This window comes from Eschrichtius robustus, chromosome 7 (genome assembly GCF_028021215.1).
Source record: "Eschrichtius robustus isolate mEscRob2 chromosome 7, mEscRob2.pri, whole genome shotgun sequence".
NCBI lineage: Eukaryota > Metazoa > Chordata > Mammalia > Artiodactyla > Eschrichtiidae > Eschrichtius > Eschrichtius robustus.
This window is the reverse complement of record NC_090830.1, coordinates 12,192,029-12,217,519: the sequence shown is the minus strand read 5'-3', so window position 1 is coordinate 12,217,519 and position 25,491 is coordinate 12,192,029. Positions and strand designations below refer to the sequence as shown.

General features: G+C 43.4%; 1 protein-coding gene across 1 annotated transcript in view; it reads left to right on the top strand.

The window, feature by feature from the left end:
* The window catches only part of NTPCR (nucleoside-triphosphatase, cancer-related), a 36,319-nt gene continuing 10,828 nt past the window's right edge, over window positions 1-25,491 (top strand). The window contains exons 1-3 of the mRNA XM_068547605.1: window positions 1-172; window positions 5,483-5,645; window positions 6,139-6,235. Of these exons, the coding sequence (XP_068403706.1) occupies window positions 139-172; window positions 5,483-5,645; window positions 6,139-6,235 (294 nt within the window). The 5' untranslated portion in view covers window positions 1-138. The remainder of the gene's footprint in view (window positions 173-5,482; window positions 5,646-6,138; window positions 6,236-25,491) is intronic.

Below are 25,491 nucleotides of genomic sequence, written 5' to 3'. Positions count from 1 at the left end.
GGCGGTGCTTCCGGCTAGCGGAGGTGGGAACTGCGGCGTTGGGGGCGGATCCTGGGTCGCGACCCCGACCCCTGCCCCGTTCGGCGACTTCGACCCCGACCCCCACCCGGGCACTGACCCCCACCCGGTCATACCCGTATGGCCCGGCACGTGTTCCTGACGGGACCCCCAGGTAACCCCGCCCGGGTCTGCGCCTCCGGGAGGCCGAGGGGTGGGCGTGAGCGGCGCCCGGGCTGGGGGCGGTCCGGTGCTTTGGGCAAGGGGCTCCGGCCGGTGGCCTCTAAAATTGCCCGTGTAAGTTCCAGGCTTGGTGGTCTGAAGCCTGCGTGTCCTTTCCCGGGAAACGTGACTGTGAGTCCATCAGATAAGTGAAATGAGGCCAACTACAGGAGAACAGGAACCAGCTTGTGATGGGGGTCGCACCCGGGCTTCGGTCTTAAATAGCAGGGGCGGCGGCAGCAGTAATAACTCCCGCAGTTGTGAAGTTGTGACGGACACGAAAGATATTTCAGGATCTCTGCCGCCACCGCGGTGGAATCGAAGGTGTCTGGTTTCTGTCGATAGTTACACGTGCTCCTGCCCTGCTCTCATCATGAAAGGAAGGGCGGGATTTCAGTTGCAGGGTAGTGAAACTAAACATGCAACCGTGTTCCCCATCCACGTTCACCGACCCACTGAATTCCCTCCATGAGTGAGGCCGCAGGTTAAGAGCCTTGGTACCTACAGGACACCGCCCACCCAGAGCCTGCGTCTGCGTCTGTCTCTTTTAATGCAGATCCCTCAACCCTCGGGCTGTGAAGGTCTCACCTGTGAAAGGAGATAGTGTGCGTTCAAATGAGAGTCTGGCGGAGGAAATAGGTGCCTTTTAAGCCAAGATGCTGCACGTGGATAACTCGTTATTGAAAGAAGAGGCAGGAAGGTTGTAGCAGCATGAGATACATTAAGGGGTGGGGGGGAAGATGGGCCTAAGCAGAAAGTGATTTCTTCAGCTTCTTTGGAGTTTTCAAGTTAGCTGTGGGTTCAGATATCAACCATTGTTACCCTGGGCCTGAAATTCTCTTTCACTTTATTCTGATGATTATCTTTTTTAGCCTTAAGGAGCAAAGGCTATCTTAATATTGCAGATTCTGGAATTTTATTTTTACCAGGCAATGGGGGAGTGCTGAGGAGGAAGGTGTGAGAAATTTCTGATACCCAGAGGTAAAGGACCATCTTCTGAAAGTTGATTTGTCAGTCCTTTATTTGAAACTTGGAATGCAGTTTTCTCAGCAGGCTGGCCCCAAGACATCTATGTGTTTCATAACAGAGGTGGCTTGTTATTGTGATTGTACCTGGCTGCGTCCCGGAGGTGGGTGGGGACAGAGGCGCGCCTGGCCAATACTGGTTCTTCTTTCTGTTTCCTTCTTTATAAAAGTTTTATGTACATACACATAATTGGAAGACTCATTCCTACAGTATAGCTCTCTTAAGCCTGTCCTCAAACCCACTCACCTTCTCTTCCTCCTAATCTTCCTAACGCAGTTATCCTGTAATTTTAATTAGCTCAGTGGTCAGTGTTTACAGTATTATTAGCAAAAGCTAATCACAGAAGAGCCTTGGAGTAATCTATCATTTCTTTTCCCTTTATGAACAATTTTTTTTTTCCTCTTTGGAGTTGTTGTCTAATGTTGTTTTCTTATTGACTTAGTTTCTTTCTCTCCCCAACCCAATCCCAAACTCTGCCAGCTGTCTAAATCTCTACATGTTCACAAATGTAAAATTGATAGCTAGTGGGAAGCAGCCGCATAGCACAGGGAGATCAGCTCGGTGCTTTGTGACCATCTAGAGGGGTGGGATAGGGAGGGTGGGAGGGAGGCTCAAGAGGGAGGGGATATGGGGATATATGTATGCATAAGGCTCGTTCATTCTGTTGTACAACAGAAAATAACACAGCATTGTGAAGCAATTAAACTCCCATAAAGTTGTATAAAAAATAAATATAAATAAATAAATCTCTACACGTTCAGACCATCAGATAAGGTATCTTCTCAAAGAGGTCACTTTTTGTTGTCTACACTGTCAGGGCCTCACCCATGTGTCTTTGGCACTTAGCATTTTTTCCAGCTTCCAACTATAGAGCCTCTGACCCATCCTGGAGGGCTTTCTCTGGTCCCTGGAGCCCACTCTGCCTGCACACAGGGCACACAGGGCAGGCCTGAAGGGCCAGGGAATTCCTTCCCCCGGGAGCAGCCTTGACCCATGATAGATGGAAGTGAGCGGGTAAACTCCTTACTTCCTCACCCCTCAGACAGGAGAACTCTGAGCCTTGGGTCCAAAACTGTCTCCTAGGATTTCGCAGTGGGATTAAGCTACCCACAATGGTAACTTATTTGATAATGTGATTATCTTCCTACCAGCATGTCGTCTTGGGGTGTTGCTTCCCAAATTAAACTGCCTGCACTTGAGTCTTTATTTCAGGGTCAGCTTTATGGGAGAACCAGAACCAAAATAATTCTGGAGCTTTCTGACCTGTTCTTGTCTGTGCATGGTGTGGACCTTTCATTTTGGGGTCTCCTTCTCACACAGGTCACTTCTTAGCCAGTGTAGACAACACTAGAGTAGTAGCTTAATTAACGGAGGTGAAAAATTCGCTGGAAGATTTCTAGAGCCGAAGAGGAAGAAAGGGACTTGAGCCCAATGCCTCCTCTTGCTTTATAATGTTCTCCCTAACAGATCGGACCCACAATGTCCCCTTTTGTTACAGCTGTTCCATTTTGTCTTTTGCATAATGTAAATAGCTTTGTTTTTTCTTAAATTAAGAGTAATAACCACTCACTATAAGACCAAAAAAAAAAATGAAATCAAGAGAAATTTTAAAGAAGTGAAAATCACATGGGTTTCCAACATACAGAAATAAATGCTGTAAACCTTTCTGTGTTCTTCTCGACATTTTCTTCTATAAACATATGCATACTTCACTTTTTTTTAAAATTGAGGTATAGTTGATTTACAATATTATATAAGTTTCAGGTGTACAACATAGTTATTCACAGTTTTTAAAGATTATACTCCATTTATAGTTATTATAAAATATTGGCTATATTATCTGTGCTGTACAATGTATCCTTGCAGGTTATTTATTTTATACATGCTAGTTTTTACCTGTTAATCCCCTATCTTGCCCCTCCTACCTTCCCTCTCCCCACTGGTAACCACTAGTTTGTTCTTTATATCTTTCTTTTTTGTTATATTCACTAGTTTGTTTTATTTTTTAGATTCCGTATATAAGTGATAATATACAGTATTTGTCTTTCTCTGTCTGGCTTATTTCAGTAAGCGTAATACCCGTCGGGTCCATCCATGTTGCTGCAAATGGCAAAATTTCATTCTTTTTTACGACTGAGTAATATTCCATGTATATATGTACCACATCTTCTTTATCCATTCATCTGTTGATGGAAACTTAGGTTGCTTCCATATCTTCGCTATTGTAAATAATTCTGCTATGAACATTGGGGTACATTTATCTTTTCAAATTAGTGTTTTTGTTTTCTTTGGGTATATACCCAGGAGTGGAATTGCTGGATCATATGGTAGTTCTGTTTTTAGTTTTTTGAGGAACCTGCATACTGTTTTCCACAGTGGCTACACCAATTTACATTCACATCAATAGTGTACAAGGATTCCCTTTTCTCTGCATCCTCACCAACATTTGTTATTTGTGGCCTTTAAAAAATATAACGGAATACTACTATGTGTGCCTGCTGTTTCTTAACCTGCTTTTTCTCCATATATTATTTTCATACCCTGTGGTCTGTTTTCCATGCTAACCAGTGAACTGTTTCCATAGGTAAAGAGTATTCTCTTTAATAATGGCTGCATGAGATTCCTGTGTGTTTGTGTCATTACACACATGATACCATAACTTAACAGTCAGCATTACAGATCAACATTAAATTGTTTCTGTGTTTTGCACAATTACGAAGAACGCTGAAGTGAACGTCCGGTTTCTTGTATCTCTGTACTGTTGTCAGATTCATTGCTGAGGATGAATTCCTAGCTGTGGCATTGCTGTGTACTGTGGTAGAAATGGCCCTTCAGGAAAGTCCCAGCTTACACAGCCACCAAGGCCACTTGCCAGCGTTAAGCAGATTCTTCAGCGACTCCTAAAGCGGCAGTTACGGAAGGGCAGAGCTGGGGTCACGACCCTTTGTAGTTCTCTCCTAGTCATGTGAGTGTGGGCTGCCGCTCATGTTCCAGAAGGCCAGATGCCATCGTTTGCTAGTGTGAAGTTTGGAGGAGGGATGCCTTAAATGACAGATCGTATTTTATTTCAAGGAAGGTTAAAAGGCTCCTTGGGGATCCCTGATGACTCTGGGCAGCCACAGAAATAATATGATTTGCAACCCTGTTGTATTTCAGAATAGCTCTGTTACAGACCTTTTTGTCCCCCTTTTTTGGTAATCATGATGCCATTGACTTTAATCTGTATGGGAGCAAGTCTCATACAAACAAAGTCATGGTGGCAGATGAAGGCCCCTGTTAAAATGTATGGTCCTTCCTAGGTGTGTAACCGTGGACAAGTTACCTAACCTCTCTGTGCCTCAGTTTCTTCATCTGTAAAATAGGAACAAGGATGGTAACTGCTTCAGAGGGTGGTTGTGAGAATTTAACCAACAAAATGCTTGCGAGGCACGCGAGACCAGGGCCTGGCTCCACAGTGTCAGTGATTAGTATCGTTATGTTGCTTGTAAACACCCAAGAGCTCATCAGAGTAGCCCAGGGGTCGGGCCGGAAGGAAAGGAAGGGGTCCTGGGAGGGGAGGTTGGGCGGGTGGAAGTGCACGGGCTATAATCTGGGAAGGGGCTGTGGGCAAGCCGAAGGAATGCTTAGGAACACTCCAAGGGGTGATGGAAGGGGTGGCCAACCTGATGGGATTGCTCTTGTGGAAAAAGTTGAAAAACTGCCATTTCTAGTGGTGTTTGTGGTATTTAAGAGTCCCGTTTTTGGGACACATACAATGTAAGTTCATGGAGGAATGAAGTGATGTTCCCACTGTTAAACGTAGGTCCAGAGTGTCTTAAAATCCTAACTTAAAGCGTGCAGCCTTTGACCGAAGCTTGACCAGCTTTACTTTCTAGGGGATAAAGTTTGCTCCCCCAAGGAGAGTAAACCTAGGAGGAAGTAGAAGCTTGTCTCCTAGGATGTAAATTGCACTTGAGATTGTTATCAGAAAACCACTCAACTGGTTCTGGGATTGTGTATGTGACAAAACCAATACTGTTTCAGAATTTTAAAATAAACTTCAAGATACCATTCATATTTCTATTATGCTTGTTTCTACTTGAAATTAAAGAGTGTTAACACCTGGAGCAGTCAAAATTAAGTGAAGTTAACGTTCATAAAATCCATTTGCAGCCTATTTCCTCCTGGTGATTCCTGTGCTCTAACAAAGCAGTGGTTCCTAATGGGCTTTTTTTTTTTTTTTTTTTTTTTTTTTAAGGGGTTGGAAAAACAACGTTGATCCAGAAAGCCAGTGAAGTTTTAAAGTCCTCTGGCGTGCCTGTCGACGGGTTTTATACCGAAGAAGTCAGACAGGGAGGAAGAAGAATAGGGTTCGATGTTGTCACGTTGTCCGGCGCCCGCGGACCTTTATCCAGGATTGGGTACTGTAGCTTCATTTCCGCGGTGTTTTATTCTCCCTGGGCCCAGCGCTGAGCCAGGTGATCTCTTCTATCTTGAAGAATCCTGAGCCTTTAGGGATTTCTTGGAAAAAGAAAACAGAGGTTGAAATCATCACATGAAAAACAAAGTTGAAAATAATCGTATTCCACTTAGAACGTTCCCCACTGAGTAGTAAGCTCTTCTCACTTGGTACTTCGCAGCCCCGTTTCTCATGTCACTCTTCTAAGATAGGTGACGCGCCAGCTCCCTGAAGGCAACTGCCGGGCCATGGGTGGTGGTGTGCCCACCGGTGTTAGCCCTGCTCTCAGGAGAGGATGTGGAATCAGATCAGCTTTGCTCACTGCCACTTTCTGTGTGGGTGATTTTTAAGGATGGTTTAGCACACGCAGAAGGCCAGAGGCTCAGTGGGGCAGCTAAAAACCAGAAATCAGTAGAGGTGTCTTTCAACAAAGGATGTACTATCTTTCCTTTCAGGTCAGAGCTTCCGCCTGGAAAGCGTGAGTGCTGCGTTGGGCAGTATGTGGTGGATCTGACTTCCTTCGAGCAGCTGACGCTTCCGGTCTTGAGGAATGTGAGTGTGTGTTTCTGGTTTTTGAGCCCGTCTGTTCTCCGTGCTTTGTGGGAATTGCTGGCCCTGGGAACAGAGTGGCTTTCGCTCTTATAGAGAGGCCAGTTTTGCATTTACAGCTTAAAAGTCTTCAATTGATGGAGCCTTAGTAAGGATATGCCACATAATTTACTGTCACTCTGAACTACATGTAAACTCCTTGTTACAGAAATTCAGCATATGTAAGTATTTTACATTGGGAGGGCTCTGATGCCTAGCTACCATGGTCCCCAAAGATAAGTCTTTCCTCTGCTTTCCCCTTGTTTATATCTTAACCCTGTTTTCACAGCACAGCAAATAAACATTTAGGAAGGTAAAATGTCATATGAACATAGTGGTAAGCACCTAACACATTATATCACTGTATTACCTGTTATTTTTTTAAACAGCTTTATTGAGATATAATTCACATACCATACAATTCACCCATTTAAAATATACAGTTCATTTTTTTCTCATGTATTCATAGGATTGTGCAACCAGTTAACACAGCCTAATTTTAGAACATTTTTGTCATCCCGAAAAGAAACCCCATACCCATTAAGCAGTCTCCATTGCTGTGTATCCCCAACCCCTGGCAAGCACTACCCTGCTTTTTTGTCTGTAGATTTGACTATTCTGGATGTTTCCTAGAAAGGGAATGATACAATATGTGGTCTTTTTGTGACTAGCTTATTTCACTTGGCATGATATTTACCGGGTTTATCCACATCACAGTGCATATCAGTGCTTCGTTCCTTTTTATGGCTGTGTAATATTCCATTATATGGATATACCATATTTTATTTATCTGTTCTTCAGCTGATGACCATTTGGATAAGTTTCTACTTTTTGGCTATTATGAATAATCTGCCCTGAACAATTGTGTACAAGTTTTTGGGTAGACATCTGTTTTTAGGTCTCTTGAGTATATACCTACGAGTGGAAATGCTGGGTCATGAGGTAGTTCTATATATAACTTTTTGAGAAATTACTAGGGTGTTTTCCAAACTAGCTGTGCCATTTTACATTCCCACCAGCAATGGATGACAGTTTCAGTTTCTCCACGTCCTTGCTAATTGTTACTGTCTTTGTAACTGTATCCCTTCTAGTAGGTGTGAAGCAGTATCACATTGTGTTTTCATTTGCATTTCCCTGTTGACCTATTGATGTTGAGCATCTTTTCATGTACTTATTGGCCATTCGTATATGATATGCAGGTATACAGTTGGCTCTCCGTATCCATGGGTTCCATGGATATGGAGGACCATTGTGCCATTTTATCCGAGGGACTTGAGCATCCGCGGAATTGGTGTGTGTGGGAGGACCCTGGAACCAGTGCCCTGCGGATACCCAGGGACGACTGTATTCGTCAACTCTGTAGTTGTCTTTACTTTCTTGAGGTGATGACACAAATGTTTTTATTTATTTATTTATTTTTTATTTTTTTGGCTGTACGGTGCGGCATGCAAAACTTCCCCAACCAGGGATTGAACCCGTGCCCCCTGCGGTAGAAGTACAGAGTCTTAACCACTGGACCACCAGGAAGGGCCACAAATGTTCTTATTTTTGAAAAGTCCACTTTATCTATTTTTCTTATGTTGTTTGTGCTTTTGGTGCTTTACCAAAGGAGGCTTTACTAACACAGTTTCAGGAAGATTAACTCTCGTGTGTTCTTCCAAGAGTTTTATAGTTTTACTCATGCACTTAGGCCTGTGGTCTGTTTTGAATTGATTCTTGTATATGATGTAAGGTGTGGATCGAAAGTCATTCTTTTTTTTTTCTTTTTTAAATTTATTTATTTATTTATTTATTTATGGCTGTGTTGGGTCTTCATTTCTTGCGAGGGCTTTCTCCACTTGCGGCAAGCAGGGGCCACTCTTCATCGCGGTGCACGGACCTCTCACTGTTGCGGCCTCTCTTGTTGCGGAGCACAGGCTCCAGACGCGCAGGCTCAGTAGTTGTGGCTCATGGGCCCAGTTGCTCCGCAGCATGTGGGATCTTCCCAGACCAGGGCTCGAACCCATGTCCCCTGCATTGGCAGGCAGATTCTCAACCACTGCACCACCAGGGAAGCCCTGAAAGTCATTCTTTTGCATATAAATATCCAGTTTTTTCAGAACCATTTGTTGACAAGACTATTCTTTTCCCATTTAATTGTCTTGGCACTCTTAGAGATCAATTGACCATGAGTATAAGGATTGATTTTAGATTTTCAATTCTATTCTGTTTATCCTCATGTCAGTTCTACCTATTCTTATATCAGAAGCACACTGTTTGATTACTGAAGCTAGAATTTTGATAGAGATTGTATTGAATCTATAAATCAATTTGGGGAGTATTGCTATCTTAACAATATTAAATCTTTAGATCCATGAACATGACATGTCTTTTTATTTACTTAGAGTGTCTTTAATTTCGTTCAGTCTTGTTGTTTTGTAGTTTCCAGCATATAAGTCTTATGCTTCTTCTTAAAAAATTTATACCTTACTATTTTATACTTTTTGATGCTATTGTAAATGGAATTATTTTCCTAATTTTATTTTTGGAATGTTCATTACTAATATTTAGACATACTGTTGATTTTTGTGTGTAGATCTTGTATCCTGCAACCTTGTCAAACTAATAGTTCTTTAATGAATTCCTTAGAATTTTCTATTTACAAAATGATATCATCTGCAAATGGGGATAATTTTACTTTTTCCTGTCCAATTTGGATGCCTTTTATTTTGTTTTCTTTCCTGATTGCCTCAGCCAGAAGCTCAGTTCAGTGATGAATAGAAGTGTCGAAAGTGGACCTCCTGGTCTTGTTCCAGATCTCAGGAAGAAAGCATTCAGTCCCCCACCATCAAGTATGATGTTAGGTGTAGCTTGTTTGTGGACGGCTAACACCAGGTTGAGGAAGTTCCTTTCTGTTTCTAGTTTGTGGTTTAACATTTGTTTTTTAAAGTGAAGAAGTGTTGGGTTTTGTCAGATCCTTTTTCTGCATTTATAGTGGTGATTATGTGATTTTTATCCTATGTTGTATTAATATAGTATATTACATTCATATTTGGATGTTAAACCAACTTTGTTTTCTTGAAATAAATCCCTTTTGGTCATGGCATATGTATATTTCTTTTATATGTTGCCGGATTCTGTTTGCTAGTATTTTGTTGAGGATTTCTGCATCTACATTCATAAGGGATGTGAACTGTAGCTCTCTTTTCTTGTAGTATCTTTGTCTAATTTTGATATCAGGGTAGTTGTGGTCTTGTAGAATGAGTTAGGCAGTATTCCTTCCTCTTCTAGTTTTTGGAAGAGTTTGTAAAAGATTGGTATTAATTTTTCTTGGAATGTTTGATAGAATTCACCAGTGAAACCATGTGGGCCTGGGTTTTTCTTCATGGGAAGCTTTTTAATTATGAATTCAATTTCTTTACTTGTTATAGGTCTGCTGATTTTTTATTTCATGTTGAATCAGTTGTGGTAATGTGTGTCTTTTAGGAATTTATTGGTCCATGTCATTAGATAGTAAGTTATCTAATTCGTTGGCATACGGTTGTTCATATATTCCCCTGTAATCCTTTTTATTTTGTAAGGTCTGTGGTATTTTCCCTTCTTTCATGCATTTTAATTATTTAAGTCCTCTCTTTTTGGACTTCAGTAATAGTTAAAGGTTTGTCAATTTAGTTGCTCTTTTCAAAGAACCAACTTCTGGTTTTGTTGATTATATATTACTTGTTTTTTGCATTCCTTCATCAAATATTTATCAAATCCCAGATATACAGTCAGGAACAAAACCTGTTTTCTACTCTCTCAAAACTCTCATTCTAGTGGGAAATGTTGACATTAAACAAATAAACATATAATTGTCATAAATGCTGCCAAGAAGAAAAGCAGGATGCTGTGAGAGAAGAAAGAGGAGCTGACTTTAGATCTGGTGACCAGGAAAGAGCTCTGAGGAGGTGACATTTGGATGAAATGAAAAGATGGGAGGGCACCATCACTTCCGGGAGGGAGTATTGGGGTGTTGTATGGGGGGGTCTGGGGAGAACGTCATGGATGACAGAAGCAGAGACACCGAGGCTGGGGGCCCTGGGCAGGAGCAGGTGGAGGAGGAGGTGCGGTGGGTGAGCTGGGTAGAGTCACATGATCCGGGGTTTTTGTGGAGCATATTAAGGAATGTGGGTTTTATATCATCTATGATAGACTTACACCACTGATTTATAATACTGTTGTGAAAACTGAAGAGTATGGACCTGTCTCAAGAGGCAATTCTTTATCAACTTTGGTACCAGCCATCAAGTCCAAGGTCCTCCCTGTGGCCCGGAAGGCCAGCGCTGTCCAGGCCGCCTGCCCTCCATCCTCCTCCCCGTCCTCCCGCCTGCCGGCTCAGCCTGCCGCCCTCGTGCCCGGCCCACCAGCCTTCCGCCCTTGGCACTGCTGTTTCTGTGGTTGGCAGGCTAGCTTGGCCTCTCTGCTCATTCAGGGCTCAGCTAAAAGGGGCGGTGAGGGCTTTGGCAGGTGCCCAGGGCTGCTGGAACGGTCAGGTGTGCCTGCTGAGGGCAGCGTCTGACTCCCAGGGCCGGCGGGGTGTTGCACTGTGCTGGTAGCGGCTGGTGCTCCTCCGAGCCCACCTGCTCCTTGGCTTCGTCCCCCCACCTGCTCCCCTCACCTTTCTTCCTGATTTCTTCCTCTTGGAACTTTCTCTCGTTCCCTGCACTGGGGACTCTTGTGCCTGTTGTCTTGCGTGGAAACAGTCAGGAAACATGACATTTTTCTCTCTAGTTCTTTTCCCATCAAATACCTACCTCTCTACTTAAATGTTCAAGAAGCAAGTGAAATACTTCAAATGAAATTCCAGATGATGACTCTGGCTTTGGGTACTGGATCCATATAAAGAATTGATTTTCATTTACCTTGCTTAGAGCAGACAATCCTAGGAGAGCAGTGTGCACATACGGCCTTGATGTCTGTCTGCAGGATTATATAAGAAATCGTGTACTGACCGGAATAAGAACTTGAATCTCTTTTTTTTTTTTAATTAAAAAAGAAAGAAAAGCAGACTCTTCCAATATTTTATACTTTGATTACCAAACCCAGACTTTCACATTCTAGGTAGGAAAATTTCCCAGGCTGCAGGTTCCTATCCAGTCAAGGTCATGGGTTTCTTTTCTGAAGCAGAATTTTTTCTCCCATCTCATGTATTTTACTGGGGACAAAGAAAGGAAAAGGAATTAAGGTTTTTCCTTTATACTTAAAAAAGAAAGAAAGAAAGGAAAGAAACAAAGTTAAAGTAACTAGGCAACAAAAAAAGGATATCATAGAGAGACAGGTTTTATTATTGGCAATTGGAATAACCAACTAAAGTAAGCTGAAAGTTTTAGAAACCACATTTAGGCTGGTGAGAGCCTTTATTTTGTTTTTGTTTTTTTATTTTTTATTGAAATATAGTTGAGTTACAATGTTGCACTAATTTCTGCTGTACAGCAAAGTGACACCATTATACACATATATATACATTCTTCTTTACATTCTTTTCCATTATGTTTTATCCCAGGTTATTGAATATAGTTCCCTTTTTTGTACAGTAGGACCTTGTTGTTTATCCATCCTTTATGTAATAGTTTGCATCTGCTAACCCCAAACTCCCAATCCGACCCTCCCCCACTCCCTCTCCCCCTTGGCAACCACAGGTCTGTTCTCTATGTCTGTGAGTCTGTTTCTGCTGTGTAGCTAAGTTCATCTGTGCCATATTTTAGATTCCACATATAAGTGATATCATATGATATCTGTCTGTCTGACTGACTTCACTTAGTGTGATAATCGCTAGGTCCATCCATGTTGCTGCAAGTGGCATTATTTCGTTCTTTTTTATGGCTGAGTAATATTCCATTGTGTATATGTACCACATCTTGTTTATCCATTCATCTGTCAGTGGACATTTAGGTTGTTTCCATGTCTTGGCTATTGTAAATAGTGCTGCTATGAACATAGGGGTGCATGTATCTTTTTGAATTATAGTTTTGTCCAGATATATGCCCAGGAATGGGATTGCTGGATCATACAGTAACTCTATTTTTAGTTTTTTGAGGAACCTCCATACTGTTTTCCATAGTGGCTGCACCAACTTACATTCCCATCAACAGTGTTTCAGCATTCTCTTTTCTCCACACCCTCTCCAGCATTTATTATTTGCAGATTTTTTTTTAAATTTTTTATACCTTGGTATTTTCCCATATTTTGTTTTTAATTATTTATTTATTTATTTTTGGCTGTGTTGGGTCTTCGTTTCTGTGCGAGGGCTTTCTCTAGTTGCGGCAAGCAGGGACCACTCTTCATCGCGGTGCGCGGGCCTCTCACTATCGCGGCCTCTCTTGTTGCGGAGCACAGGCTCCAGACGCGCAGGCTCAGTAGTTGTGGCTCACGGGCCTAGTTGCTCCGCGGCATGTGGGATCCTCCCGGACCAGGGCTCGAACCCGTGTCCCCTGCATTGGCAGGCAGACTCTCAACCACTGCGCCACCACGGAAGCCCTGCAGATTTTTTAATGATGGCCATTCTGACCAGTATGAGGTAGTACCTCACTGTAGTTTTGATTTGTATTTCTCTAATAGTTAGTGATGTTGAGCATCTTTTCCTGTGCCTATTGGCCATCTGTATGCCTTTGGAGAAATGTCTATTTAGGTCTTCTGCCCATTTTTCGATTGGGTTGTTTGTTTTTTTGTCGTTGAGTTGTATGAGCTGTTTGTATATTTTGGAAATTAAGCCCTTGTCAGTCACATTGTTTGCAAATATTTTCTCCCATTCTGTAGGTTGTTTCTATGTTTTGTTTATGGTTTCTTTTCCTGTGCAAAAGCTTGTAAGTTTGATTAGGTCCCATTTGTTTATTTTTGTGTTTATTTCTATTGCCTTGGGAGACTGACCTAAGAAAACATTGGTACGATTTATGTCATAGAATGTTTTGCCTGTTCTCCTCTAGGAGTTTTATGGTGTCTTGTTTTATATTTAAGTCTTTAAGCCGTTTTGAGTTTATTTTTGTGCATGGTGTGAAGGTGTGTTCTAGCTTCATTGATTTACATGCAGCTGTCCAGCTTTCCCAGCACCACTTGCTGAAGAGACATTTTCCCATTTTATTGATATATTTTTGCCTCCTTTGTTGAAGATTAATTAACCGTAAGTGTGTAGGGTTTTGGGTTTTTTTTGGTGGTGGCTTATGGGATCTTAGTTCCTGGATCAGGGATTGAACCCCGGCCCCTGTCAGGGAAAGCGAGGTGTCCTAACCACTCGACTGCCAGGGAATTGGGTAAGTGTGTAGGTTTATTTCTGGGCTCTATTCTATTCCATTGATCCGTATTCTGTTTTTGTGCCAACACTACGCTGTTTTGATGACTGTAGCTTTGTAGTATAGTCTGAGGTTTGGGAGGGTTATGCCTCCAGGCAGGTGAGAACTTTAAACAGACAGTGGGTTAGTTTCTAGTGCCCAGGGTGTATGAAAACACAAACTCTGACAATAAGTTAAGGAATATCTATTAAGTGCTTCCTATGTGTGAGAAATTTCACTACTGTTGAAAAATATTTTGAGTTGTTTTTTTTAAATACTGTGAAAAACATAAGAAAAATTATTCTTTGATTGGGCCAGCAGGGCCGTGCCTGTGGGTTGGGGAGTGAGAATGTGTCTGGGAGCCGAAAAGCAGCAGCCTGAGGCCAGGCAGAGGCCAGCCTGCTGTGGGGCTCTTGCTGCTTTTCCCCAGGCAGGAGTGGAGGCCAGCCCACCACCGTGGGCACACGGGAAATCGACACAGAGTAGATGGTAAACATTCTAGACTCAGTAAGGCTTTTAGAAAGCCCTTGTAGACTTTACTATTGTTGATGTTTCTTTTCATTCCATGGCTACATCTTCCCTCATTTGACAACATTTACTGTTTTCTTGAGTATTAAAGTTCTACATACTTAAGGTAGAAAATGTGTAAAAAGTATAAAATAAGAAAAGAAAATATGGATAACTCAGTCTTACCACTGAGTTAACCACTTTTAGCATGTTTTGTTTCTTCCCTTTTTCTATACCTCGTTTCTTTATTATAGTCATCCAAAATTGGGGAAAATGCCAAATATAGTTTTATAGGTTTGGGCTTTTTCATTTAATACGATTGAGTGACATGGGAATGGTCTCACAACATGATAATCTTCAAAACTGTGACACTTTAGGAATTCCCTGCGGTCCAGTGGTTAGGACTTCGTGATTCCACTGCAGGGGGCATGGGTTCAATCCCTGGTCGGGGAACTAAGATCCCACAAGCGGCACGGTGTGGCAAAAAAAAAAAAAAAAAAACAACTGGGATACTTTAATGATTGCATAACATATGGTGGTATGGATTTCCATCTCTGATTTAACTGTTACTCCCTCAGTGTCAGACATTGAGTTTATTTATCACTGTTGCAGGTAACTGCAGGAAACCCTCTTAGTGGATCATCCTTTGTCCAGCCGTGATTGTTTCCCTGTGGGGGACCTACAGGTGGAATACTGGGTGGAGGGGTGTGAATTTCCAAGGTGCTGCTGTGTGTGTGACTGTTGTGTCACTTTGCACCCCCTGCCATGTGCAGGTGTGTTTCTCTTGCTGCACTTCTGCCAACACTGAGCACTATACTGACTTTTGATACTAAAACACGTTGCTTTGCTTTGCTTTACCTTTTTAAAGTACTAATGAGGTTAAAAGTTTTTCAGTTGTTTTATTGGGTATTTTTAAGAATCTAAGTTGTTTGTTCATTTCCGCATTTTTTTTCTTTTAGCTTAGAGAGATCTTTTATAAGGTAAATAACTTTTTTTATTTTTATTGATTCTCTTTTTCTCAGTTTGTTGCTTTGGTGATTTCCTTTCTTTATTTTTTCTTTTTTAATATTGAGAAAGTCTGTTCCTACTCCAAGTTAATATAAAATTTTTTACCTATATGTTTCTTCTTCTGTGTGCTTTTTTTTTTGACATTTTTTTAATCCATCTGGATTTATCTTGAATGTAATATTCAATGAGACTCTCAACTGATTTTCTTCCAAATACTTAGCTGGTTTTCCAAAACCATCTGTTAATAACTCATTTCTCATTAGTTTATTATGCTGCATTTATTATATTAAAAAAATACATGTGTGTGTATAATGTTTCAGGGTTGTCTGTTCTCTTTCGTTGATCTGTTTGATGCTTGCATCAGTACTCTGGTAATTGCTTGTATTATTCTTCTTCAAAACAATGTCTTATCCGTTCTCGTTTGCTTATTCTTCCAAATTGTGGCAATGTTGGTGGTAATAGTAATGGTGGTGGTCAACAGTTACTGAGTTCAAATTATGCACCAGACACTAACTCATTTAATCCTCAGGACAACACTGTCACTGTTTTCCTGTCTTACAGATGAGGAAACTGAGGCATAGAATAGAAAGTAATTTGCCCAACGACAAACAGCTTATAAGCAGCAGTACTGGTATGAACTATAATCTGTTACAAAAAGTCTTGTATGAAGTGACTGGAATTATACAAAAATGTAGTTATTATGATGTAAAGAACATCCTAATCTTCCAATCTTCATGCTCTACAGCCAAAAACAGAATCTCTCTCTCTTTCCGTTTCTTTTTAAAAAATTTTTTGTGAGGTTATTCATAGATCTTTTGTATTTTCTGATGCTGCTGTAATTAAGATTGCTGTTTCAGTTTTCTAATGATCAAGGCTGTTAGGATAACGCTGGCCTTTTGCATAATGGTCTTTTTGACAGCCATCTTGAATGCTTTATTAGAATTTGATGCAATATAGGATTTAACATTTTGTTGATTCCCGGTGTATCTCCTACTCACACAAAACGATAACAGCAGACTGTAAGGTTGTAAAGAACAAGAGACATCTACTCAAAGCCTTATTTTTTAGGCTGAACAGTGTCATTTTTTATAAAGATCCATGGAAGGAATAATGAGCTAGAACCAGAATACCCAATGAAAATCCACATGCTTTGCTGCGTTTTTCTGTTTTGTTCAAAATATGGCTTTCAGTGCATATTTCTTTTTGAGAGCAGGATCTGCTTTTGATTCTGAAAGAAGAATCTGCTTCAGATCTTTGAAACTTCATTTGAAGGTGCGAGATCAACTGCCCAGGGAAAGGTTCTTTTTTTTAATCCCTTGACCTGGAAAGGCCACTTAGTATTTCAGGCCACTGAGCTTTAGAAAGAATTTAGAAAAATCAAGTCAGGAGCCATTCTTGAAAGGCTGACAAGAGCCCAAGCACTGCTTTAGAATTTCCTTCCCTGTTAGCAAGCCTGGCATTTGTTTCTTGGTTCCGCCCCACTTTCTGTTTCTGTACCTCACGATCACACATACGTCCTACAAGATCAGCAAGGGGAATTAGAAACGATCTGGTGCAGACATGAAAAGTTAAAATTTTTCAGGAAAAGCATTCCTGCAGTGAATCAAAATAGGAACAGGAACTGCAAGCGTCGTATAAGGTTGGCTCCTTAGTTCACCGGGCAGGCTTTGTCGTGGCCGCCCTTCCGGTGATCTCCCAGGTTCCACCGGGCAGGTGGGCTGCTTATCACTTCCCACTGCCGACCGTGGTGCAGTTATGTGCAGTTAGATGCCAAGCCAGCTGCTGCCCTGGGTTTCCTCGCCTTCCTGTGGCTCTTCCTGCAGCCCCTCCCAAGAAGCATGGGGAAGTCACGTGCTCCGGAAGTGCGCCTGGAGAAAGATGTGTGTGACTGGCCTTTCTTTCCCCCTCTGACCACCCGCTCTGTCCTTCCTCCTGGCCCTCGTCCTGTGCACATCGGTCTAAAGCCCTGCGCGCCGTCCGAAGGAAGCTCTCGTGCCAGGAGTTGGTGCTTTTCTTGAATCTGATACTGAGAAAGTGTGCATGTGAGTGTTTTCTTTTTTTGTATTGAGTCTAACTTTTAAAAACTTTATTTGGACATAATTTTACTCTTAGAGAACCTTGTAAAGATAAGGATAGTGCAAGACCCCCTGTGGACTTGGTATCCAGTCACCTATTTTTAACATTTGCCCTATTTATTCCCTCTCTCTTCTTGTGTGTGTGTGTGTGTGTGTGTCTGTATAAACATATAAATTGGGGGAGGACCATTTGAGAGTATGTTGTAATCATCACAGTACTGAAGTCCTAAATGTGCAGTATTTTTTCCGAAGCGTAAGGATATGCTGTTACATAATTGGCACAGTTGTCAACCTCAGTCAGTTTACTGAGAAAATCCTTTGATCTAACCTACCCTTCATATGCTGGTTTTATCAATTGACTTAACAATGTTGTTTGTAACATTTCCTTCAATCTAGAGCCAGGTATTACCTTTAGTTGTCGTATCTTGATAGCCTCCTTTTTTTTTTTTTTTTTTTTTTTTAATAAATTCATTTAATTTATTTAAATTTGGCTGCGTTGGGTCTTCGTTGCTGCACACAGGCTTTCTCTAGTTGTGGCGAGCGGGGGGCTACTCTTTGTTGCAGTGCGCGGGCTTCTCATTGCAGTGGCTTCTCTTGTTGCAGAGCACAGGCTCTAGGCATGCGGGCTTCAGGAGTTGTGGTGCACGGGCTCAGTAGTTGTGGCTCGCAGGCTTTAGAGCACAGGCTCAGTAGCTGTGGCGCACGGGCTTAATTGCTCTGCGGCATGTGGGATCTTCCCGGACCAGGGCTTGAACCCGTGTCCCCTGCATTGGCAGGCGGATTCCTAACCACTGCACCACCAGGGAAGCCCAATAGCCTCCTTTAATGTGGAACATTTCCACAGTCATTTTCTTTGTCCTTTGCGACACTGACATTTTTGAAGAGTACAGTTCTCTTTTAATAGGATGTTCCTCTTTTGGGGTTTTCTGATGGTTCCTTGTGGTTAGGCTCAGCTGGACTTCTGTAGTGTGTGGTGATGCACCCTTCTTGGCCTCTCATCTGGAGGCATGTGATGGTTAGTGATGTTACTTTGATTACTCGATCCATGAATTGACCGATTTCTCCCCTGTACGTGTATTCTTTTCTTCCTTTGAACGAGTAGCTGCGAGTAGGGAGCTGCTTTATGACCACGCACATCCTCCTCATCGAAGTTCCTCCCAGTTAATTTTTCTAACTTTTTATAAACTTTATCAGGTTATCTTAAGATAATAACTTTCTCTTGAGGCTGCAACTGGAAAGCAAATTTAGCTACCCCCTTTTGAAATACTTTCTATGGCAAGGTGAAACAAACATAAAATCACTGTACATTCAAAAACTGAACTAAACAAACCCATAAAGATTGATTTTTCCCGGGCTTCCCTGGTGGCACAGTGGTTGAGAATCTGCCTGCCAATGCAGGGGACACGGGTTCGAGCCCTGATCTGGGAAGATCCCACGTGCCGCGGAGCGACTAGGCCCATGAGCCACGGCTACTGAGCCTGCGCGTCTGGAGCCTGTGCTCCGCAACAAGAGAGGCCGTGACAGTGAGAGGCCCGCGCACCGCGATGAAGAGTGGCCCCCACTTGCCACAACTAGAGAAAGCCCTCGCACAGAAACGAAGACCCAACGCAGCCAAAAATAAATAAATAAATTAATTAATTAATTTTTTAAAAAAAGTAAAATCAATCCCCAAAATATTAAAGAAAAAAAATTAAAAAGATTGATTTTTCCCTAATCTAAGCTGTACTCCTCTCTTTGTATCCATTTACCTCATTAGTTAGAAAAAAAGTTGTCACCATTTCACCGTAGCAAAAATTATCAACTTTATCTCCTTCAGACAATTTCTAATAGAAGGTTATCAGGCATCAAAAATACCAAACTTTTATCAAAAGTTTAAGTAGTGATTAAAATTTTGACTAAGCAATTGAAATTTTAAAAAATAGTTATTGTAAACACCGTCAGCTGATAAGGAAGATTTAGAAGGTAGTACAGGCATACCTCGTTGTCTTGTGCTTTGCAGATACTGCATTTTTTTACAAATTGAAGGTTTGCGGCCTCTAAGCGTTCAAGTGAAAGGAAGAGTTGCGCGTTTTTTCACTTTTCAAAAGCTGGAAATGATTAAGCGCAGCGAGGAAGGCACATTGAAAGCCAAGACAGGCAGAAAGCTAGGCCTCCTGTGCCTGTTAGCCAAGCTGTGAATGCACAGGAAAAGTTCTTGAAGGAAGTTAAAAGTGAACACACAAATGATAAGAAAGCAAAGCAACCTTACCGCTGACAGGAAGAAAGTTTTAGTGGCCGGATAGAGGATCAAAACAGCGACAATATTGCCTTAAGCCAGAGCGTAATCCAGAGCAAAGCCCTAACTGTCTTCAGTTCTGTGAGGGCTGAGAGAGGTGAGGAAGCCGCAGAAGAGTTTGAAGCCAGCAGAGGTTGGTTCATGAGGTTTGAGGAAAGAAGCCGTCTCCATAACATGAAAGGACAGGGTAAAGCCCCAGGTGCTGGTGCACAAGCTGCAGCAAGTTCTCCAGAAGGTCTAGCTAAGATATTCATGAAGGTGGCTACACCAAACAACAGAGTTTCAATGTAGAAGAAACAGCCTTCTATTGGAAGAAGATGCCATGTAGGACTTTCATAGCTGGAGAGGAGAAGTCAGTGCCTGGCTTCAAAGCTTCAGAGGACAGGCTGACTCTCTTGGTAGGGGCCAGTGCAGCTGGTGACTTGAAGTTGAAGCCAGTGTTTATTTACCATCCTGAAAATCCTAGAGCCCTCAAGAATTATGCTAAATCTACTCTTCCTGTGCTCTGTACGTGGAATAACAAAGCCTGGGTGACAGCACATCTGTTGACAACATAGTTTACTGAATATATGAAGCCCACTGCTGAGACCTACTGCTCAGAAAAAAAGATTCCTTTCAAAATTGACAATGCACCTGGTCACCCAAGAGCTCTGATGGAGAAGCCGGAGATTCATGCTTTTTTCATGTCTGCTCAGAAAACATCCATTCTACAGCCCATGGATCAAAGAGTAGCTTCAACTTTTAGGTCTTATTATTTAAGGAATATATTTTGTAAGGCTATAGCTGCCAGAGATAGTGATTCTTCTGAAGGATCTGGGCAAAGTCAACTGAAAACCTTCTGGAAAGGATTCACCATTCCAGATGCCATTAAGAATGTTCATGATTCATGGGAAGAGGTCAAAATATCAACATTAACAGGAATTTGAAAGAATTTGCTTCGAATCCTCATGGATGACTTTGAGGGGTTCAAGACTTCAGTGGATGACCCAGTGATTCCACTTTTGGAGGTTTATCCTAATGAGAGAGTCAAATGTGTGTATAAGGATATTCTGTGCAGCGTTTTAATAAAAGCCATAATATTGGGGGAAAAAAAAAGACCTCAGTGGAGGAAGTAACCACAGATGTGGTGGAAACTGCAAGAGAACTAGAAGTGGAGCCTGAAGATGGGACTGAGTTGCTGCCATCTCAGGATAAAACTTCAATGGATGAGGAGTTGCTTTTTATGGATGAGCAAAAAAAGAGGTTTCTTGAGATGGAATCTGCTCCTGGTGAAGATGCTGTGAAGCTTGTTGACGTGACAACAGAGATTTAGGGCATTCCATAAACTTAGTCGATAAAGCAGTGGCAGGGTTTGAGAGGACTGGCTCCAATTTTGAAAGAAGGTCTGTGGGTAAAATGCTGTCAAACAGCATTGGCTGCTGCAGAGAAATCATTCATGAAAGTAGGAGCCAGTCAATGCGACAGACTTCATTGTTTTGTTTTGTTTTTTTAAATAAATTTATTTATTTATTTATTTTTGGCTGTGTTGGGTCTTCGTTTCTGTGCGAGGGCTTTCTCTGGTTGCAGCGAGCGGGGGCCACTCTTCATCGCGGCACGCGGGCCTCTCACTATCGCGGCCTCTCTTGTTGCGGAGCACAGGCTCCAGACGCGCAGGCTCAGTAGTTGTGGCTCACGGGCCCAGTTGCTCCGCGGCATGTGGGATCTTCCCAGACCAGGGCTCGAACCCGTGTCCCCTGCATTGGCAGGCAGATTCTCAACCACTGCGCCACCAGGGAAGCCCTGGTTACTTTTCTTGAGAAGTTGAGGGAGGTGATGGGCACAGTACCTTGGGAGGACGTCACATCAACAGTCTGATTTGTGTCTGCTGGGAACCAGGGCCCATCGTGGGACCCACGAGCCCAAACATCTAGTCTGGTCCCAGGGCGCTGGAATCACGAGGAGGACTGGTTTCTTAATCCCCCTGGGCTGACAGTCAGCCAGCAGATGCCGTTTCAGCCCCAGGGTCCTTCTCGTAGCTTGGAAGATGCCAAGGCACTCTGCGGTCAGGGGCTGGTGTGGAGCCGGGGGAGGCCCGTGGGGACATCCAGGAAGAGCCTCAGCACCAGCCTCCGGCATGTGGGTGGGAGCAGCTCTGCCCCACCTGCGCTCAGTGCTGGCGGGGCGCATAGGGCCGTGTAAACGTCTTGTGCTGGCCGCCAGCCTGGGATTTTACTCCCCGGGGACACGCAGTCGATATGCCACCAGACTGCCGAGGGATCCTGAAACTTTAAAGCTTGGAATAAACACACATAAAAGTCTAATTGGAGCCCTGCCTTATAGCTAATAACTTAAGAGGGTCAAGGAACTTGCTTGGCTTTGGCTGCTGTTTGCACCATTTGCCTTTCCAGCTTCCCCAGAACTTGCGGCTATTCAGGGGGCAGGGCTCCAGTTCTGTTGCCTACCTTCTTTCTGGCCGACAGCCGCCTTGTTCCTTCCCATCACTTTTGAGACTTGCTGTCCCAGACAGGCGAGCTCAGAAGCCAGTCTGTGTCTGATGTTTAAAAAAAAAACAAATGGCAACCTTAATACCACTGGAAATATGTATTATTTAAATAATTCAGAATAAGGTAAAGGCAACTTTAATTAGCTTTTTCTTTGTTCAGTGTTTTGGTTGAAGGAAATTGCTTATTTTATGTTTACATTTTCTTTGTATCCTTAAAAGTACACATAAGGATTAAACAAAGGACCAAAAGAATCACACTGTTTTTCAGCTCTCCAGCAAAGCTGATGCAGAGGTGTTTCATTGTCGCTCTAAATTGATTTAATCTTTCTGAAAAGCAAGCTAGCTGAGTGTAACCAAAGCTATAAAATTATTCATAACTTCTCTTACTCCTGGCTGGTCAACTTTAGGACTCTATCCCAAGGAAATATCTTCTCCCTCAGAACCAGCATAGGGACTGAAATATGCTTTGCACAGAGGTTTTCCCACTCTTTGTGACAGTGAAAATGTATAACGAGCTGAAGTGCAAGCACAAGAGCAGGGCGTGGTGATTGGCACAGAGGACCGCAGTGATGCCGCCTGAGTTGTCCTCTGCGGGGAGGGGCTGCCCGGAGAACGGCTGCTCCCCATAGGGTGTGCTCAGTGCTTTTAACCGCGTGGCCCAGAGCCACCCAGAGTCCTCCACGGGCTCCTTACTCCATATCCACGGCCGGAACCCACGGCCAGAACCCACGGCCGGAAACGGGGAAGCCGGAGCCAAGCTACTGATGGTTTTCAAACCTGGGCCCTAGTGCTGTACCCCTGTGTCTTCCTCAACTCAGAAGAGCATTTAGAATAATGGAAACGGGGTGAATGGTCACTGGGTTTTTTTTTTGTTTCCTTTTAAAATTGCTTGAATCCATATAGAAAGGAAACAATTCTGAACATAATCGTGGTTCTTTTATTAAGCTCGTGCATATATGTTCATGTGTTATTCAGAAAAACAGGCTGACTGTTTACAGGTGTCTGAGTGGCTTAGCCTCTGATATCTGTCTCAACTGAGCGTGAATAACTCAATTTTTCATTAAAAATCCCAGACTTTTTGAGATTCCTGTAGTTTCTGGATAAAGAAAGTCCCTAATTCTGGACAGAATGGGGATTTTATATAAGCTAAGGTTTTCAAATGAGCATTTCCAGTTGGTAGAAAATAATGTCTACGTGTGTGTCCGGAAGTTTAAATGATGTAGGTGAGCTCTCATTGGCGAACGTCGTAGAGGAAGGCAGGCAGGGTGGCTGTGGAGCCGTGTGCTTTATAGTGGACCTGCTCACGTGTATCTGACCCCCCGCGTACGTGCACCCACTAAACACAGAGCCATGGCTGCTCACACATGCTTTGATGTTGTTTCTCTCGGAACTAACCGCTTTCAAAACTGTCGTTCTGATGTGCTGGAGTGGAGTTCTGTTTGGTGTTTAGATTGTAGCCTCCGGAAAGACAGCGTCCACAGGTATTCATAGTCTCTGGGGACAGCAAAGTGCCCCAGACACTCCCTACTCAGAGGCAGGTCAGTTGGGGTGGCTCGCTGTTGTGGGAGTGTCTGCCTTTATGCTGACACACGGGTGGCCGACAGCTGTTTTCTTTCTCCCCAGTTTGGCATTCTTTTCTTTTGGCTGCGTTGGGTCTTTGTTGCTGCGCACGGGCTCTCTCTAGTTGCAGCAAGCGGGGGCTACTCTTCGTTGCGGTGTGCGGGCTTCTTATTGCAGTGGCTTCTCTTGTTGTGGAGCACGGGCTCTAGGCGCACAGGCTTCAGTAGTTGTGGCACACGGGCTCAGTAGTTGTGGCACGCGGGCTCAGTAGCTGTGGCACGCGGGCTCAGTAGTTGTGGCTCGCAGGCTCTAGAGCACAGGCTCAGTAGTTGTGGCACGCGGGCTCAGTAGTTGTGGCGCACGGGCTTAGTTGCTCCGCGGCATGTGAGATCTTCCCGGGCCAGGGATCGAACCCTTTCCCCTGCATTGGCAGGCAGATTCTTAACCACTGCGGCACCAGGGAAGCCCTGGCATTCATTTTTTTGAAGAAAATGTTGAAATAGCAACTGACTGCTCACTCTGCCTCGCTTGGCCGCCCCACCAGTGCAGGGCCACATCAGCTGCCTCAGCCCAGCTTTGCGCTGTTCAACTCTATGGGAAGGAAAAAGATGAATACAGCGTCATCTCTGCTTCTAGAGGGGAGACGGGGTAGCTATGTGTATACAAACGCACACAGGTACACTCAGAGGTGAACGTGAAGTGCACTAGCAACACAGAAGTTTGAGTGCTTGTTTAGACCTCTCTCGCACGACTACAGTGGCCCCTTCCTGGTCTTTCTGCCAATAAAAGGAGTGGAAAAATATGTTATATGTATTTGATAGTAAGCAGGAGAATTAAAAGAGTACCACTTACAGAAAAGTTTGAAAACCACTGCTCTGAGGCTTCCCTCCAATCCCATACTGTGTGTTCCAAAAGAAGTCTCCCCTGTCTTCCTGAATACACACAGTGAGCAGCCTTTAAAGCACAATGTGTGATTCTGACTTTGAGTCTCAGCCTTTGGACAGCATCCCACCCCTCTGTGCACCATACGAGGCTCCAGGATCTGCCCTCCGCCCCATCTGTCACTGGTCACCACATGCACGCCACCCATGGCCACACTGTGTAAGAGCTTTGGTATTTAGAATTGGAGCAAAATCTAGCTTAACGTAGCCATTCATTCTGAGAATGTATTGATGTCAGTATTCAAGGAATCTGAGAACTTACAGTGAAAAGTACTTTGTAAATCAGCTTTACATACCGTTTTCAAAATAATCATTTATATAAAGATATAGAAATGTATTTGTCACTCAGCATTCACTGAAGTGCTTATTGTATGTTCTATTGTGTCCCTGCTGTGGAAAAACTACTCAGAGTCCCGTCAGCTTTCTCTGGGAAGGCTTTCTAGAGAGGACATGTGTATTAGTTCCCTGTTGCTGTGTAACAAATTACCCCAAGATCTAGCAGTTTAAAACAATGAACATTTATGATCTCACAGTTTCCCTGGATCAGGAATCCAGGGACGGCTTTGCTGAATGGTTCAGGCTCAGGGTCTCTCATGAGGCTGCAGTGCCCTGAGGCTTCCAAGTTCACGGTCATGGTTGCTGGGAGGCCTCAGATCCTCCCGGGCTGTTGACATGAGGCCTCAGTTCCTTATCACCTGGACCTCACCGTCAGCTGCCTGCGTGTCCTCGCAACATGGCAGGCATCTTCCCTGCGAGCAGGTGATCCAGGGTAGGTGGATGGATGGATGGATGAATGGATGGATGGATGGATGGGTGGGTGGATGGGTGGGTGGATGGGTGGGTGGATGGATGGATGGATGGATGGATGGAGATTGAGACCGAGACAGAAACAGCAGTCTTTTTTGCGTGCTGTCATTCTCTGGTGATCACACAGGCCCACCCACAGGGTGCACACCCCAGGAGCTGGGAGTCCTGAGGACTCTTGGAGGCTGGCTGCCCGACCTCTTCCTAGAGGGGTGGGTCTTCAAGGACGTAGTGGAAGTGCATTGGTATAAAGTCACTAGCAGGGGAAGCTGAGATTAAAGGGCA